This window comes from Asparagus officinalis, chromosome 8 (genome assembly GCF_001876935.1).
Source record: "Asparagus officinalis chromosome 8, Aspof.V1, whole genome shotgun sequence".
Taxonomy (NCBI): Eukaryota; Viridiplantae; Streptophyta; class Magnoliopsida; order Asparagales; family Asparagaceae; genus Asparagus; species Asparagus officinalis.
In genome coordinates this window covers 3200249-3220026 of record NC_033801.1, presented here as the reverse complement: position 1 = coordinate 3220026, position 19778 = coordinate 3200249, and the positions used below count along the sequence as shown (strand labels likewise).

Genomic DNA, 19778 nt, shown 5'->3' with positions numbered 1-19778 from the left:
TCACCTGCTATCATACATACGAAAGATGTTAATGAAATAAACTAGAAATATAAGCAAAAACTTAATTTTCCTTAAAATGAATTGGAGTTAGAGAAATGGTAATTAAAAAATAAGAATTCAACAGCATTTTAACATTTAGCCAGGTCCAACTGCATGGTGAAGGGGGAGGCCTTTTTATTTCTCAGGGCATGAGGGATTTTGTATCAGACCTGAAGGATTTCAGGAAATAGAAATAGGGGAATTTTCACAAAATCACCATAATTAGGGGTTTCGCGCAGGGCTACCACAAACTAGAATGCATGTCAATAAGGATTAGAAAAATTCACGAGAAACACCGAAAAATTGGCAATATAAAAGAAACTAAAACTAGATTGAGAAATAGCGAGCATCAAGTAATTTCAAACCAAAATTTTCGGTAACTATATTTCTGAAGGCCATGATCACATTGGTCTATTTGTAGAAAGCCATGGCCATATAGGACATAAAAAAGGAAACAAAAACAACCAGGATAAACAACCTTCCTCCGAACAGAACTCTAATTTGTTGCTGGCCTCTTTAGCATTCAATGCATGAGATATAATATAAATTTTCTTGCCTTACATTAATGTCTGCATGAGAAAAAAAAAATAATATGTAAATTCACTGGGAGAAAACAACCATCCGTGCAAAACTGCAAACCATTGTAAAACAGTAGGTGACTTGATAATATCAAACCAATTCAAACTAAAAACAAACCAAAACAGAACCAAGACAAAACCTAAAAGCCTGTTAATGGTTTTAATCACATAAGAAAGGGAGCCCTCAGAGTCCATATACTGGCATTGCTTCTATTTCCATAGCATCCAATATGGCCTTAGCATAACTATGAATGCATCAATGAGTGATAATCCATTAGTGTGCACGAAAAAAAATGAAACAATCAACATATATAAGTGCAGTCCAATATGGCCTTAGCATAACTATGAATGCATCAATGAGTGATAATCCATTAGTGTGCACGAAAAAAAATGAAACAATCAACATATATAAGTGCAGTCCAATATGGCCTTAGCATAACTATGAATGCATCAATGAGTGATAATCCATTAGTGTGCACGAAAAAAAATGAAACAATCAACATATATAAGTGCAGTCCAATATGGCCTTAGCATAACTATGAATGCATCAATGAGTGATAATCCATTAGTGTGCACGAAAAAAATGAAACAATCAACATATATAAGTGCAGTCCAATATGGCCTTAGCCTAACTATGAATGCATCAATGAGTGATAATCCATTAGTGTGCACGAAAAAATGAAACAATCAACATATATAAGTGCAGTCCGCCAAAAGGCAGCATCTCTCGATCATGTTGATCAAAGTTAGCTTCCAAGTATCAAGAGATCAGAATCATTGAATTATCTCCACAGAGAGAGATGTTTTACAGTATCAATGATACCTCAGTTGCATGCTATTATTTTCCAAGGTGATCCACAGAAATCCTTTTTTCTTCTTTGAAAAGCAAAGTATATTACAGACATGTTCCCTTGACAAGTCCTAAAAGTTGATTTTAAAAACTGAACTTTGCTCATAGATGAATTGCAGCACAAAAGTTGTTCAGATTTAGATTCACCTCATTCATGTCCCCACTTTTCGATCCAATCGACACTTATCTCTACATTTATTTTTATTTTAACATTTTGACAAACCTTCCAAATATTTTAGTATGACGAGTAGTATAGATTTTCAGATATAATTCCTTGTGTAGTCATATCAAATCAATATGGTTAATTCCATATATAATTATGTACCTTATATCCTAGGACATGGAGTCATGGACACAAGACAAGACATGCATAGACCTATATGATAATCCATAAAAATAGGATAAAAGGAGATCATATGCTGACTATGTTCATGCGTGCAAGTGGTTATGTGCACACATTAAACCCGATAGTAGTTTGGACATTTTTTATTCAAATGAGAAAGAAAACTACATGAACTCTTAATGATCTAAACCTATAACTTCTACCATGTAAAGCACGACACATGCTTACAAAGTGTCAACATTTTAGGATTTTTTATTTGTTTGTTTAAGTGATATAAGCTTCATGTTGTTTGCCTCGCAATCATTAGATTATTTGAGTCAACGCCGCGCTGACACATAATTTTGGTTTCTTGAATCTGAAACAGCTCCAGAGTCCAGAGTGTCTAATCCATTTCAGACAAATATGCTGAAATCATTGGTTCTAGCTCCCTCATAAGATATCTCGAAAAACTTAGACCATGAACAACTTGAAGAAATAAATATACAATTCCAATTCAAATGTTCAGCTCAATGTTTCCCTATGGATAAAAGGACAAAGAGAGCTAGCCTCCTAAATTATCATGACACTTCCTTATTCTAGATTCAGTAGATCCTAAGGCTTAGAAGATGATGAACAATGTTGAATGTGAAGGGGGTTTAGAGGCAGTTGTACCAAAAGTTACTAAAGGCCCGTTTTCAGCTACAGTGCAGAATTGTGCGTTCATTTTGCTTGAAAGTGTGATTTTCTTGACAGTTCCTATCTTCATGTCTCACATACTTAGCACAAAGGCAATTTTCTTGTAAATGGTCTAGCAAATTTTAACACCAAAACTGCAACGAAAAATCCTTCTTTATACAAAATCATGCACTTGGATTAGAGTTGCTCACTAGGGTGTCACTTTGACACCGCAAATATGGGTATTGCACTTTTGACTCTCCTTATTTAGGATTATCCATAAACCAAAGAATAAAATAAAATTGTGGGCAACAGCACATTTACATATTAGTGTCACAAAAAGAAAAGGAGGGAGGGCGTGCGGGCAGGAGGGCAAAAACAAAAGAAGTAACCACTTTTTTTGACTAAGTCAGGTATTAAAATACTGCAAGTTAACAACCAAAATGAACAGTGCCACATGAAATCAGTCGAGCCTATTCTTAATCCATTATAGAATGCAGCAACTCAAAGATCCATATGAAACATATTATCTATTGACATACTCTTCTATGACATCTTCCTACTGTAAGAATATGTTTTTGGTATGGAATGAACATAAAATGGTATGATAAAGTAGTCCATGATCTGTAAGTTCATAGCCTGGTGGAACCCAAATGTCCATAAATCTACATCAAACCATCTATACAGTCAATGTGAAACTTGATAGACACAAACATATCACAAAGTTTCCGCAGCCTTGATGCACATGAAGGCTATCTCACACTAGCCCAGTCTCAATCAAACATTGCAAAACCGATACCAACACTTCGGCTTTAGACTAGCATGAATCATAAACAAACAATGCAGTAAGTTGTGACAATTTGACATTACCACCTACGTGATTGAACAGGTAAATATAGGGATCTATTATGATTTGATACCCACCTGAATCAAGGAACACATTAGAAATACACGAAAAATCCTTTTTTCTCATTATATTTCCATTTTTTCTTGTATCTACCCATTAGAAATAATTACACAGGGTCCAAAATTCACTATTATATGACCTACAACACATGATTTTTAGTCATTTTTAGTCATTCCGATCTATTGCCAAAAAAATTTGTGAAAGCTAAAATTCAGGATTTCATGAGTTATTTATTACCCACGATTTTTTACCAATTTTAGTTATTTTAAGCCATTGACATAATTTTACAAAGATAAAATTTCATGGCAACATGAGCTACAACCCACGATTTTTGGCTATTTTGAGTTATTTCTACCCATTGAAAAATAATTCCACGTAATCCGAATTCATGATTTAATGAGCTATCACCCCACGATTTGTGGTTATTTTTAGTGGTCTCTACCAATTGGATAATAATTTTGCAGTGTCCAAAATTTACAATTTCATGAGCAACAATATATGATTTTTAACCATTTTAGTCGCTTTTAACTATTGAAAAATAATTACATGGGGGCCAAGATTCAATATTTCACGAGCCATAACCTACAAATTGTGGCCATTTTTTCTTGTTTCTAATCTATGGGAAAAAAAATTCACAAAGTCCAAAATTCGAGATTTCATGGGCTATAACCCACGATTTTTGGTCATTTTTAATTGTTTCGAGCCATTAGCAAACAATTTTGCAAAGTCAAACACGATTTTGTGTGCTATAACTAACGAGTTTGGCCAATTTTAATCGTTTCTACCCATACACAAATAATTCCACGTAATCCAAATTCATGATTTAATGAGCTACCACCCCACGATTTGTGGTCATTTTTAGTGGTTTCTAACCAATTGGATAATAAATTTGCAATGTCCAAAATTTACAACTTCATGAGCAATAATATATGATTTTTAACCATTTTAGTCGCTTTTAACTATTGAAAAATAATTACATAGGGGCCAAGATTCAATATTTCACGAGCTATAACCTACAAGTTGTGGTCATTTTTTCTTGTTTCAAATCTATGGGAAAAATTCACAAAGTCCAAAATTCGAGATTTCATAGACTATAACCCACGATTTTTGGTCATTTTTAATTGTTTCGAGCCAATTAGCAAACAATTTTGCAAAGTCAAACACGATTTTGTGTGCTATAACTAACGAGTTTGGCCAATTTTAATCATTTCTACCCATACACAAATAATTTCATGCAATCCAAAATTTAGGATTTCATAAAATATAACTCACGATTTGCGATCATTTTTAATTGATTCTACCCATTGAAAACTAATTTCATAGAGTTCAAATTTCACAATTTAATTAGCTATAACACATGATTTTTAGTCATTCGAGCCCATTTAGCAAATAATTTAGCCGATGCTAAACTTTAAGATATCACGAGCAATAACCCATTATATCTGGCCATTGTAGTCACTTTGGCCATTGGTGAATAATTCTGCGGAGGCCAAAATTCATAATTTCATAAGCTATAAACCAATAATTTTCAGTCATTTTTATTTGTTCTGAGCAATTGCAAATAATTTTGTGAATGCCAAAATTCACAATTTTATAAGCTATAACCAATGGTTCTTAAAAAAATTCGTCATTTCGAGTCAGTAACAAATAATCTCGTGGAGACTACGATTACATAAGTTATTATCCATGGATTTCAACCAGTTTTAGTAGTTTCTATCCATTGGCAAATAATTCCGTGGAGGCCAAACTTTAGAATTTCATAAGCTATTACTAATGATTTGTGGCTATTTTTCTTGTTCCCACCTATTGAGAAAGAATTTCATAGAGACCAAAGTCACGATTTCATGAGCTATAATCCATGATTTTTAATCATTCTTAGTCGTTCTGGTGAAATTTTTTGTGAAAGCCAAAAATTAGGATTTCATGAATTATTTATTACCCACAAAATTTGACCAATTTTAGTCATTCTGAGCTATTGGCAAATAATTTCACGGAGGTAAAAGTTCATGATATTATGAGCTATAATACATTATTTATGACTATTTTTAGTCAATATTACCTAATAAAAAATAATTTTGCAACTCTGAAATTCACAATTTCATAAGCTATCACCCACGATCAATGTTTTAAATATCGGTTATCGGGGATTTATCGGATGGCCAAAATCCTTATCGTATAACGGAAATCGGGGATATATCGGGGATAAGTAGTATTTATCGGAGTGATATACTGGACGATGTGTATATATAATATAACAAATAAAAAATATAATCTAATCATGCTTAATGAAATATAAACATACCAAAATGTAAATCATCATGTTTAAAATCACTAACAAATTGTAGAAAGCGAAACTTGCATCATAGCCTTGAAAAAATATAATGTTAGTCAAAATGGACCGATAATCCCGATAAAAAAGTCTTACTTATCGGCTGATAAGTGTCGATAACGCCGATAAATCGCCGATAAACCTACAAAAACGATAACCGATTAAAAATCTAATTTATCCTAGCGGAGAGCTCCTAAATCCGATAACTCGGCCGATAATATCGATTATTGACCGATATTTAAAACAGTGCCCACGATTTATAATCATTTTAGTGGTTTCTACTCATTGAAAAATAATTTTACAGAGATTAAAATTCACGATTTCATGAGCAAACCCATAAATTTTAGTCATTTCTAACCATTAAAAATAATTTTATAGAGGCTAAAGTTTAGATTTCATAAGCTATAACCTATGATTTGTGGTAATTTTTTCTAATTTCTACCCAATTGAAACAATTTCATAGAATCTAAAATTCACGATTTCATGGGTTATAACCCATGATATTTAGTCATTTTTAGTTCTTTCAAACAATTGGCAAATAATTTTACTAAGTCCAACACAGTTTCTGAGCTATAACCTGCAATTTTGGTCATTTTTAGTCATTTTGACCCATTGATAAATAATATCATGAAGGCCAAATTTCAAGATTTTATTAACTATAACCTATGATTTGTGGCCATTTTTATTCATTCCAAACTACTAACAAATAGTTTCGTGAATGTTAAAATTCACGGTTTCATGAGCAATAACATATGATTTTTGGCAATTTTAGACGTTTCACGCTATTGGTGAATAATTTCGCGGAGGTAACTTCATAATTTCTCGAGCTATAACCTATGATTTTTGGTAATTTTTAGTTATTTCTACCCATTAATAGATAATTTGGCGAAGGCTAAAATTCATGATTTCATGTGCTATAATCCGTAATATTTTTTATTTTTTAGTCGTTCTCACCTATAGGTAAATAATTTTGTCAAGGCTAAAATTCATGATTTTCTGAGCTATAACCCATAATTTTTGCCATTTTTATTTATTCTAAACTTTTGGCAAATAACCTCGCGAAGGACAAGATTTAAAATTTCATGAGCTATAATCCACGATATCTGACCATTTTTAATCATTCTGAGCCATCGGTAAATTACTTTAATGAGACCAAAATTCATGATTTTATGAGCTTCTTAGAGGTCGAAATTCATGCTTTAATGAGATATAAACTATGAATTCTGAAAATTTTTACTCATTCCAAGCTATTGACAAATAATTTGCAAAGGCCGAATTCACGATTAATGAGCAATTATTCATTGATTTTTGGCTAGTTTTATCATTTCTACCCATTGATAAATGATTCCACGAAGACCAAATTTAGATTTTCATGATGTATAACCTATTGTGGCTATTTTTACTTGTTCCTATCTATTGAAAAATAATTGAGTCACAAATTCATAATTTCTTGAGCTATAACCCATAATTTTTAGTTATCTTTAATCATTTCTACCCATTGAAAAATAATTTCACGGAGCCTAAGATTCAGCTCATGAGCTATAACATATGATTTATGAACATTTTTCTTGTGTCTACCAAAGAAAAATAGTTTCGTAGAGTATAAAATTCACGATTTCATGATTTGTCACTCAAGATTCATAATTTCATGAGATATTCCAAACGATTTCTAGAAAGTTCTGGTCGTTCTGAGCCATTGACAAATAATTTCGTGGAGACCAAAATTCACTATTTTATGCACTTTAACCCGCGACTTTTGGTCAGTTTTAATCATTTCTACCTATTGGCAAATAATTCCATGGAGTCTAAAACTTAAATTTTTATAAGCTATAACCACAATTTGTTGCTATTTTTAATTGTTTCTACTCATTGAGAAATAATTTACGAAATTTAAAATTCACAATTTCATGAGCTATAATCAATGACTTTTACTCATTTTAGTTGTTTCTACCCATTGGCTAATAATTTCACATCGGCCAAATTCAGGTTTTCATAAGCTATAACCCATAATTTTTAACTGTTTTTAGCTGTTCGATGCTATAGGTAAATAATTTTATTAATGCCAAAATTCATAATTTTATGAGCTATAATCCATATTTTTTGTCCTTTTTAGTCATTTTGACCCATTGAAAAATAATTTCGCGGACGTCAAAATTCACGATTTCTTTAGCTATAACTCATGACTTCTGGTTATTATTGGTTATTTCTATGCATTAGCAAATAATTTCGTTTGCAAAAATTCACAATTTATGAGTTTTAACCCATGAATTTTAGCTATTTTTTTATTATTTCTACACATTAGCAATTAATTTTGTATAATCTAAAATTCATAATTTTATGAGCTATAACACATGATTTCTGGTCATTTTTAGTTATTTTAAGCTATTGGCAAAAAATCTTGAAAAGTCTAACACAATTTCAAAACTATAATCCATGAATTTTTATCATTTTAGTCATTCCGACTCATTGATAAATAATTTCATGGATGCCAAAATTCAAACATTCATTAGCTATAACTCATGATTTGTGGTCATTTTATACTTTTCAACCAATCGGCAAATAATATCGCAGAGGCTAAAGTTCATGTTTTCATGAGTTACGATCTATGATTTATAGCCATTTTTAGTAGTTTCTACACATTAGAAAATAATTTTGCGTTGTCCAAAATTCACGATTTCATGAGCTCTACACATTAGAAAATAATTTTGCGTTATTCAAAATTCATGATTTCATGAACTATAACTCACGATTTGTGATCATTTTACTCATATCCACTCATCGCAAAATAATTTCATAGAGTAAAAAATTCATGCTTTCATGAGCTATAGTCCATGATTTTTAGTCTTATTTTATCATTCCAACCCAATGAAAAATAATTTTGCGTAGTAAAAGGTTTATGACTTCATGAGCAACCCACAATTTCTAAAATAGTTAATTGTTTCTACTCATTAGCAAATAATTTTACAGAGTCCAAAAATGACGATTTCATGAGCATTAACCCATAATTTACGGCTATTTTTGGTTGTTTCGAGTTATTACCAAATAATTTTGTGAGTCATAACTCATGATTTTTAGTCAATTTTAGTCCTTTGTACCCATTAACTAATAGTTTTGCGGAGATTAAACTTCAAGATTTTATTGGCTATATAACTCATGATTTGTGGCCATTTTCATTAGTGTTAACCATTTGACAAACAATTTCACAGAGGCCAAAATTTACAAGTCTATGATTCCTGGTCATCCTTATTCGTTTCGAGCATTTGGCGGATAATTATGTGGAGACCAAAATTTATGATTTTATGAGCTATAACCCATAATTTTTTTGCCATTCTTAGTCGTTTATTTCCATTCACAAAATATTTCACGGAGGCCAAATTTCACAATATCATGAGCTATAAAACCCATAATTTTTGTTTTTTTTATATTCTATTCCATTAGTAAATAATTTCACTGAGACTAAAATCTAAAATTTTATAAGTTATAACCCCATGATTTAGGGTCATTTTTATTAGTTCCGACCCATTAATAAATAGTTTCGCGAAGGCCAAAATTCACAATATTATGAGCTATCACACACGACATCTCGCCATTTTTAGTCATTCCGAGCCACTGAAAATAATTTTGTAGGGCCAAAATTCAAGTTTTCATGAGTTATAACTAACGGTTTTTGGGAATTTTTATTCATTCTGACCAATATTGCAAATAATTTTATGGATGTCAAAATTAACGATTTTATGAGATATGACCCATGATTTCTAGAAATTTTTAATCTTTCGAGTCAATGACAACTAATTTCATAAATGACCAAAATTTACGACTTCATGAGCTATATGACCCATAATTTTTTGTTAGTTTTAGTTATTTCTACCCATTGTCAAACAATTCTATAGAGGCCAAAATTCATGATTTTGTGAGCTATAACTCATGATTTGTAGCCATTTTTTCTTGTTTCTACCTATTAGAAAATAATTCCGCATAGCCCAAAATTTATGATTTTATATGCTACAAATCATAATTTTTTATCATTTTAAGTCGTTCCAACCCCTTGATAAATAACTTTGCAGAGGCTAAAGTTCATTATTTGATGAGCTCTTACCAACGATTTTTGACCATTTTTAATCGTTTCGAGTCATTGACAAATAATTTCACAGAGGCGAAAGTTCAAAATATCATAAACTATAACCTATAATTTTTAGCAATTTGTGGTGATTTATATCCATCAAAAAAATAATTTAATGGAGTCCAAATTTTATTATTTCATTAGCTATAACTCATGAATTTTGACCATTTTTAATTGTTCTGAGCCATTGACAAATAATTTCACGGAGATAAAATTTATGATTTCATGAGCTATAACCAATGATTTTTGGCTTTTTAAAGTCATTCTTATGCATTGGAACATAATTTTTTTGAGGCTAAAATTCACGATTTTAGAAGGTATAGCCCATAATTTCTAACCATTTTTAGTCATTTCGAACTGGCAACTAATTTCGTAGAGGCCAAAATTCACGATTTTATGTGCTACAACCAACGATTTTCAGCTATTTTTAGTTATTTTTGCCCATTGGTAAATAATTTCACTAATGTCAAAATTCAAAATTTCATAGGCTATAGCCCATAATTTCTTGTCATTTTTAGTCATTATGAACCCATGGTAAATAATTTTGCAGAGGTCAAAATTTACGATTTTATGAGTTATAATCAATGACTTATGGCCACTTTTATTCATTCCCACAAATTGACAAATAAATTCATGGAGGTCAAAATTCACGATTTCATAAGCTATAACTCATGACTTGAGGAAAGTTTTAGTTATTCCGAGCCATTGACAAATAATTTTATAGAGGTTAAAATTCATGATTTTATGAGTTTTAACCCACGTTTTTTACCTAGTTTTAATCATCTCTACTCATTGTCAAATAATTCCACGAAGTCGAAAATTTAGGATTTTAAGAGCTATAACTCATGATTTGTGTCCATTTTTAATAGTTTTTACCCATTGAAAAATAATTTTACGAAGTCTAAAATTCACAATTTCATGAGTCATAACTGATAATTCTTTAGCCATTTTCAAGTCATTTCCATCTATTGGCAAATAATTTCGTAAAGGCTAAAGTTTAGGATTTTATGAGCTATAAACCGTGATTTGTGATAAATTTTTTCTTGCTTCTATCCATTAGAAAATAATTTCATAGAATCTAAAATTCATGATTCATTTTTTATCATCCCAAGTCATTGGTAAATAATTTCGCTGAGGCCAAACTCAGGATCTCATAAGCTATAAGCAATGATTTTTAACTATTTTTAATCGTTCCGAGCTATTGGCAAATAATTTTATTAGAGGCCAAAATGCACGATTTTATGAGCTATAAGTCATGATTTTTGGTCTTTAGTTGTTCAAACCTATCTGCATATAATTTCGTGGAAGTCCAAATTCACAATTTTATTAGTTATATAACTCGCGATTTTTTTTGCCAATTTTTATTGATAGTCCATCATGACAATAAATCACCTATCCACACTTAAAACTGCCAAATCAAGCAAAGTAAGCACCATATTAAGTACAAAACTGCTAAGAAGGAAAATCACTCACAAAGAGATGCATCATGATTAAAAAAACGATATATATAGCCAACAAATGTGATGTTCCTGATCTAACCAAACCCAATTCATATCAACAAGGTCCAATACAAAGCTGGCATTATACCTTACTATAATTGACACCTTAGAGGAACTAGGAACAAACTACATCGTAACTGCATGATGTGAAGGAAGATGAAAAGCCTACTTGATAATCAAAAGATTTTAGGTCATTCTCACTCAACCGGACCTAAGAAAGTTATGGCTCTCAGGGGCTACTGCTAGAAGTTCATCAAAGGTTTTGGGCCGATAGGTGCCCTTCTCATTGAATTAACCTAGGGATGGTGCACTCAAGACATCCCCCAAAGCTAAATGTTGTTGACTGGGTAGCTTCCCTTAGAATGAGGCTATAGTCTTCACTAAACAAATTATAATTTAATACAATACTCTGCAATATGGCATAGGATGGTCCTTACACACGAGGGTCTTCTTCCAATTGCTTAGATTAGTAAACAAAGCCAAACAGGGAGATGTATTGGGCTTCTGTCAGTGAGATATCGGTATGAGATATCGGTAATCCTACTGGCAGTCAAGAAGTATCCAACTCACTGATCAAGTGCTCCATATCTTCTTTGTTTTGTGCTCACCAATCAAAATGGAGCTTTCTTGGATAAAGGGCAGTTTATGGTCGATGCCTCTACTCCAAAAGCATCTTCAGCAACAGGGTACAATATTGACAGTCAGGAGCTCCAAAAGCACCATTTGTGCATTACGGATGGAAGGTGGTATGTCATACTTTGCTTGTGTTATCCATCAACACCCAAAATCTTTGTTGAAGGTCCCGCTCCAAGCAATAATAAAATGGTACCTTTGTTGTGTTTGATTGGCTCGCGAAAAGTGCATAATCTTTTTGCTCCTTCTCACTCTCGTCTTGCTATCCGAGTCTTATTGCTGAAAGAATGTGAAAGTTATACGAATGCCAAAACCTGTTGTGCCATCGTGATGTCATTTTTATCAGCAAAACATCACAAGATGCCTTCAAGTTGTGTAGTTATCATTCAATTCGATATACCACAGAGATATGACAAAAGCAAATTTGTTATTGAAGAATGAGGACATATCTTTGATGGTTCGGCAATGCACAGTCCAAAAACTGGTGCGGCACATATCTTTCGATCCACTGATACTTAAATGTTATCACACAATCCTCGTACTCCGATTGAATACATGCTAACCCCAACGCAAATCAGCAGAAGATACAACCAAACATACGAAAACACCATCAAATGCAGATCCCAGTTCGATGCAAACATACAAAAACTACACTATCAATGAACTCAATTCAGATTGGGGAAAAAGAAACCTTGATTTCCTTTTAATTTTAAGAATATAATTCAACAATCATTAAAGAAACTACCGACCCACATCGCGATTTGACATAATAATGCACGACAACAATCCTAGAGAATCCATTACAGTAGAAAATAACGAAAACCAAGAAAAGGGTTCTTTTAAAGGGGGGGGAAATTAACCTGGGTTCCAATTTTTTCCCACTTAATTCGAATCATCGTCGCCCTTCTTGCGCTTGCGGTAGTTCTCCTCGTAGTGCTTGGCCATGGCGATGCCGAAATTAGTCATCTTCTTGATGTTGGGGACGTTGTAGTTTTGGGCGATGTAGACGCCGACGGTTGTTCCCAGGGTAAAGGAGAAGACGCTTCTGAAGAAACCCATCTCTGGATTTGATTGGGAAATTGAAGAAGAATGGGAGAGGGTTTAATATATATATATATATATGTATAGAGAGTGAGAGAGACTTTGGTGACCCCTTTTACAAGAAATTTTAGAGCTCGGAGAGTTAATTCTTCCCCAAGACAAAAGAGTGGACTCGGTATTGGCTTTGGATCGTTGATTCTTCGAAGAATAAACTAATAAGGGTTTTTTTTATTAACCACTTTCATCTTTGATATTTGGAGTCCGTCAATCATTGAAATTGCTATTAGGCCCCCAAGCCTTGTAGCTTGCTGCTGCTGCTATCTTTAGAGGGTTTTAATTTGAAGAGTTCTTTTGTATTAGCCCCTTACATGTTTAGAATTTTGCATTAGTCCCTCAAATTTTCATATTTTGATATTTGTCTTTCAAATTATCATAATACGTTGATATTAGTACCTGCGATTAGTTGACGCTGTAACTTTACACGAATATTATATTTTTAAATGGTTTTTTTCTTAGAAACCACATAAGATAGGGTAATTATATGAAAATCAGCTTCCAATTTCAATTTATACATACAACCTTTAAAGTATGTTTTTGTTACAATGAATCATCTCCCAGACAAATTTTCACTAAAAAGTAAAAAAAATAAGCTTAAAAAAATGCAAGTTCAAGGTACGTGAGCTGTATCCTAACAAGACTAAACACTAAAAAAATGAGTCATATACTTGAATATAAGTTTTTAAGGGTAGTTTTGGTTTTTTAGTGAAAATGCTAACTCTGAGGTTGTTGATTGCAATAAAATCACACTTTACAGGTGATTTATGTAAAAATTAAAAAAAATTAAAGACAGTTTCCCTATAATTACTCTATTTTAAGGTGGTTTTTAGGAAATGCCACTTAAGGTGGTTTCTAGGAAATGCCACTTTCTTTAAGCACAAAAATTAGTAGACATTTTATGACCCTTGATTACCAATTAATAAACCCAAACTGACGATTGTTGAACCATAACACGTTGGGAGCCCCTAATCCATATCTGCTAAACACATTCTCTTTTCTTCCTCTTCCCTTCGGTAAGAAACCTCCTTTCTCAAGGACATAGGGAGGGAGGGAGAGATAGAGGAGTGACGACTGAATGTTAAACTATTGAGGGAATATTGGTAATTAGCTAACAATGGTTAAGATAATTCAACCATGTTTTAGGGGTTTTAACAGTAATCCATACTACATGGAGTAATATCAACATATTATTATAATTTTGGGGGCTAAATATCAAAATATAAAGATTTGAGGAACAAATACAAAATACTAAAAATGCAAGGGACTAAGAATCAAAAAAATCTTAATTGGAAATAATTTATAAGAATTGGGAGACTTAATGACATTCTAAATGAGTTGGGCCAATAATTTTTGAGCAATTTAAAAGAACCGAGGACCTAGTAGCTGTTGCAATGATACCATGGACCGATTCAAAAATATTAAAGGAATTAAATCGGAAACAACCCACTTTTCTCCTCTAAATTACAGAGTTTGAAGCACCAGCTAAATCTGATAGAGACCGGATGACTATTGTTTGTCAATTCATTATATAATTCCTAATCACTTAAGAAGTAGGATTTTTTTCCTTTTTTCTTTTTCCTTTTCTTTTAAAAAAATCCCCCAAGGAATCTTGGTTTTCATGTGAAGGATGGAAATAGTGTTTCTACTATGGATGGAAATAGGTTTTCATGTATGAAGGATTTGTTGGAGATTATAAATTAAGTCCAGTCTCCAGCTAACTTTTATGCATTAGAAGAAGGAGAGAATTAATTCTCAATCTTAGTGCTCTCCTCCTCTGTCATCGATATTTCTTGTTGAGACGAAATTGTTACTGATAAAATTTTTATCGGATGTATATAACTAGCAAGCGATCAAACGACTTTAGACAAAGGTATGAACTTTTCATCGCTGTGTCTTTCATGATTCATACTCTTTTATATCTTAGAACCACAGCATCAATAGTAGTTGAAAAATAACCAAAGGATGAAAAACATAAAAAAAAAAAAATCGAATATCAACTTGAATTTGGTCATCCCGTAATTAAACTGATTTGCTTGGTTTCGATTGGCCTGTAAATTTGAAGCCCAAATCAAAGCCCATCTAGTTAGTGAGTTCTTTGTTGGCTAAATTTCACAAAAAACCTCAATTTGTGGGGCTGCACAGCATCGTGAACCTTTTTACTATCAAACCCACCCTGAACTTTGAGGTGTCTCACAAAACACTTATTAACTTTTAAATATTCCGACGGACCCCTTAACGGCGTTAATGAATTACATCGTGGACCGTTATTTTGATTGTGTACCTCATTGATCCATTAACACCGATAGGGAGTTCCTTTAAATTTCAGAAGTTTAGGGTTTCTCTGAGGCACCGCAAAGTTTCTGGGGGGTATTGTAAAATTTATCCTTCTTTGTCCGGACGCTTGCTAATGGACACGTGTCAGAACCTTAAAAAGGTTATGCGAGTTGAGTTTAGGGTTTTGAACTCGCCTTTTTGAAACTGCTTCCCCTCTTTCAAAGACATCAGAAATCTTATGCAACTTCAAGGTTATGCGAGTAAAACGGTGATTAATTTTTTTTGGGTACTTTATAGTTGTTTTGTTAATTTTTATCATTTTTCTCTAAACTATGTTGATATTCTTTTCCCAAGTGCAGAAAATTTTTCCCCCTTTTATTGTGACGGTATGTGATAGTTTGTCAGATCTGAAAATCTTCCTTTTTCCCCCTTAAATCACCTCTTGTGAAAATATATTTGCTAGAATTTGTTTGATCATTTTTCTAGGAAAGTTGTTTGATCATATTTGAAAATAAAATATTAGTGAATTTGAAGAATAAGAGAAATTTTAGATGTTTAATAACTAGAGATCTTAAAATATTGGGTCGCAATTTTCAATTTACCTACAGCTACTTTAATTTATAATTGAAGTGATTGTCATAAGCTAGTTTGATGTTGCTAAAATTAATGCAATTTGTAGAGATAGTAATTTCTCCATAGTTAGAGATGAATAACAGTTGTATCAATCACGACGAAGAGCTATGATTGTGTTATCTATAGGATATTAATTTTGATCCCTGATCTTTTAAGTACTGTTTTATTTGATGAGCTTAGCAATTCCTTTATCACTGTACATTGAGCTACGTGCATATAGATTGTGTGCTATGAATGGCCTTTTACTTTTTAAAAAAAAATAAACTTCAGAAATTGGTCAGGGACTACTTCATTTCGGTGTAGAAAAGAGTTGTAGCCGAAGTAACTTTAGCTCTCTTAAGGTTTTGAGAATTTTCTTTCTTAGCGTTACAAGTTGGTTTTTGCCAATCTTCTTTCCTAGGGTTTAGAGTTACAGTAATTTTAGACTTGGAAAGACTTTTCATTTAAACAGGACATGCTAGGAATACTGCTTATGTAAAACAATCATCTAATCTTAGCTGGTCCGAGTAGTCAACAATCACCGGTCTCTTCCCAACAGATAGGGGATATGCATCACTTCCCATATAGGGCTTCGTAAGGTGTCATGCCAATGCTAGAATGAAAGCTATTGTTGTAGGCGAACTTTACTAGCGGCAAGTGCACAGCCTAATTGCCTCCGAAATCTAAGGTGCAAGCTCTCAGCTTCTCCTCTAGGGTCTGTATCGTTCTCTCAGATTGTCCATCAGTCTGAGGATATGTTGAAGTGCTGAACTTCAGTCCAGTCCCTAAAGCTCGATGTAGGCTCTTCTAAAATCTTGAGGTGAAACGAGGGTCTCGATCTGATACAATGGATATGGGAATTCCGTGGAGCTTCACGATCTCTTCGATGTATAAGCTGGTCAACTTTTCCATGGTATATGACATCTTGTAGGATATGAAGTGTGCTGACTTGGTCAGCGGTCAACTACCAGCTATATGACATCCTCTCCTTTTGCTGAGCGGGGTAGTCCAGTAACAAAATCCATATTGATGTTATCCCATTTCCATTCAGGGATAGTCAAACATTGTAATAGTTCTGATGGTTTTTGATGTTCAATCCTCACATGTTGGCATGTTAAACACTTTGACACAAATTCAACTATCTCCTCCTTCATGCGGTTCCACCAGAAGCTTTGTCGAAGGTTCTTCTGATACATCTTACTATACACCATGCATTGATGCAAAATTTTTATATTCTGAAATTAGACTCATAATAGTCATTTGGAACTAGTTTCATGCATTTTGGACATCAATTGTTATACCATTCATTTACCTAAATCTACTGCATGTACACTACTTGTGCTGCTGTGCATATTAGAGATATTGGATGTAATCATCTAGAGTGTAAGTTATACAATGATATAAGTTTTAAGTTAGAATATTAAAAAAGATAGTGTTTAGAACCTCATGTGGGTATACATGTATATAGGATAGAATCTTGGATTCATTCGTTGGCTGAGAGGATCCCGACATAATTGGTAGGTAACATTTCATTCTCATCTCAAATCTTTGAGAGTTAGATTGATTACTTCTTAAAATTTCTGCGAGTTAGTTTCCCATGCCAAGTTGTATATCTTATCATTTTCGTAATATTCCTATTTGATTCACTTCATGCGTAGGCTCTTTGTTGATTGCTTAACCATTGCTATCCTAATGTTGTTTATTTCAGTTTTATACCTTTGATTCCTTGAATGATTATATTGCAACAATTTGACTTGCTTCAATGATTCGACTATTGATAATGATAGTATTCTTTTCTATGTTGATGATTAATAGTCTATATTCATGGATTATGTCCTGTGTGAAGTAAGCTTCACCGGTGGGTAGTAATAGTAATGGGTCCCGGTAGGGACAATGTCTTGTGTGAGGACGCTCACCGATAGGTGTATAAAGGCATGCACGGTTTATTGATTATCCCATGTTTGGGGAGTTTGGAATCATGAATATTAGACCTTGATTATTCATATTGACATGTTATTTCATTTCGATCAATGATCATGATAAAAGTATGGTAGCTTATTGTTGAGATCCATTCGTTCAAGTTCGAATATCTATGACTATCATTTTCATTCATCCTTTTATGTTGTATCCGAGATGTTTATAGTTACCTATTGGGCTTTAGGCTTACCCCTATTGTTTTTATATCCATTCGCAGGTCATACAATCAGCAAGGATAAGGGGATTACAGACCTTTGAAACTTCTTAGCCTTATCCGATTCTTCATCTATCAGATGTGGAGCAAACCTTGATAGTTGAGTAAATTTAGCCTCATACTCCTGTACCGTCATGTTGTTTTGCTGCAACTCTTGAAATTCGATAACCCACTGATCCCTAACACCCTCGGAAATATATTTCTTATTCATAAGCTTCACAAATCTATCCCAATTAATCTGTCTTTGGACGGTCTTTTTCAATCTTAAGGTTGCTCTCTACCAATGTTCAGCTTCCCCTCTGAACATAAAGGCGACAAATGACATATTTTGCTTCTCTGTACAGTTTAGGACTGAAAATATCTTCTTCATTTGTAAAATCCAATCCTCCGTCACCAAGGGGTCAGTGGTACCCAAAAAAGTTGGAGGTGTGAGCTTCTGAAACTGTTCTAGGACTGAGATAACATGTGTTGGTTGGTTGCCTCTAGGATTGATACGTTGCTCGATGATCTCCGCCAATCGTTCCAATGGATCTTACATTGGTTCTGTTTGATCAACAGGCCGTTTGCCGGCATTCCATATCATTTCGACAAGAAAGGAAAATCCTTCTTCCAAATTCTGTATGTGTTGTCCTTCCTCATCTTGGGTCCGATTTGTTCTTGTTCTCACCATTATCTACATGAAAATATAGCGAGGGCTCAGATTCCACAGATTACTCATAATACTCACACTGAAATATTTCTATTGCTCACATAATATATATATAAGAAACGTCAATAATCAACGTAGAGTACTAATCCCTCCAAAAACCTTTTCATTGATATAATATTAGCATATACATCTTCATCATTACTAGAGTTCTACAAAAGTACAATAATCCATATCTAAGACATAGATGAGGGTATGCAATCTCAAAATACACCATACTTGGGTGTCCACCCAAAAGTCAAAAGTAAGTAGATTCCTAAGGTTAGTGACCCAATGGGTCAACCTCTAGGAAGAGGTGGAAGAGTTGCTAGAAGTAGACTCCGTATCGGAGTCCTCAATCGGCTGGGGTTCATCACCATCTAGGCTGATCTCCTCCCACTCATCGTCCTCAACATGATCCTACACCATCGGCTCATCCTCCCATGCCCAATCCTCCTCCAAGTCAAGCTCCCATCCAAGTAGAATTCTCTCTACGATGCCACCAAGTAGAGGCTCCTGGACAACCTCAAATTCCCACTCCCTCCTCCTGTGGATCCTCATCCACCGGTTCACCTCTGGGTCCTTCCCGGGATCCTCCTCCATAGGGTCTTCCTGCTTGAGATCCTCCTCCATAGGGTCCTCGAGGGCCTCCTCCTCGGGGCCCTCCTCAAGCTCGTCACTCTTCGCCAATTGCCCGCGGGTGCGATGGCCAATCGGAGAGTAATCTACTCTCTCCCCAAATGTCTCCTCCGGATCAGTCTCCTCAGAGCTTATCTCCCAATCCTCCAAATGTGTTGACCACACCTCCCCGCTGCTAATGGATCCTTTCATCCCAGAAACATTCGAATCAGAATCTACCATTCCTGCCAAAAGTCATCTATCATCATCCAAGGGTACAAAATCAATCTAATAGAAATCTAGATATTACAAGAATGCCAAGGAAAGATAATATCTCCATGACTGGTG

General features: G+C 33.7%; 1 protein-coding gene across 1 annotated transcript; it reads right to left on the bottom strand.

Annotated features, from left to right (window-relative positions):
- Positions 7-13192, bottom strand: LOC109822741. Its single transcript, XM_020388987.1, has 2 exons — positions 12813-13192; positions 7-608 (listed from the first exon to the last, which is right to left on the bottom strand). Exon 1 carries the CDS (start codon positions 13009-13011, stop codon positions 12835-12837), a length of 177 nt encoding a protein of 58 aa, XP_020244576.1. The 5' UTR covers positions 13012-13192; the 3' UTR covers positions 7-608; positions 12813-12834.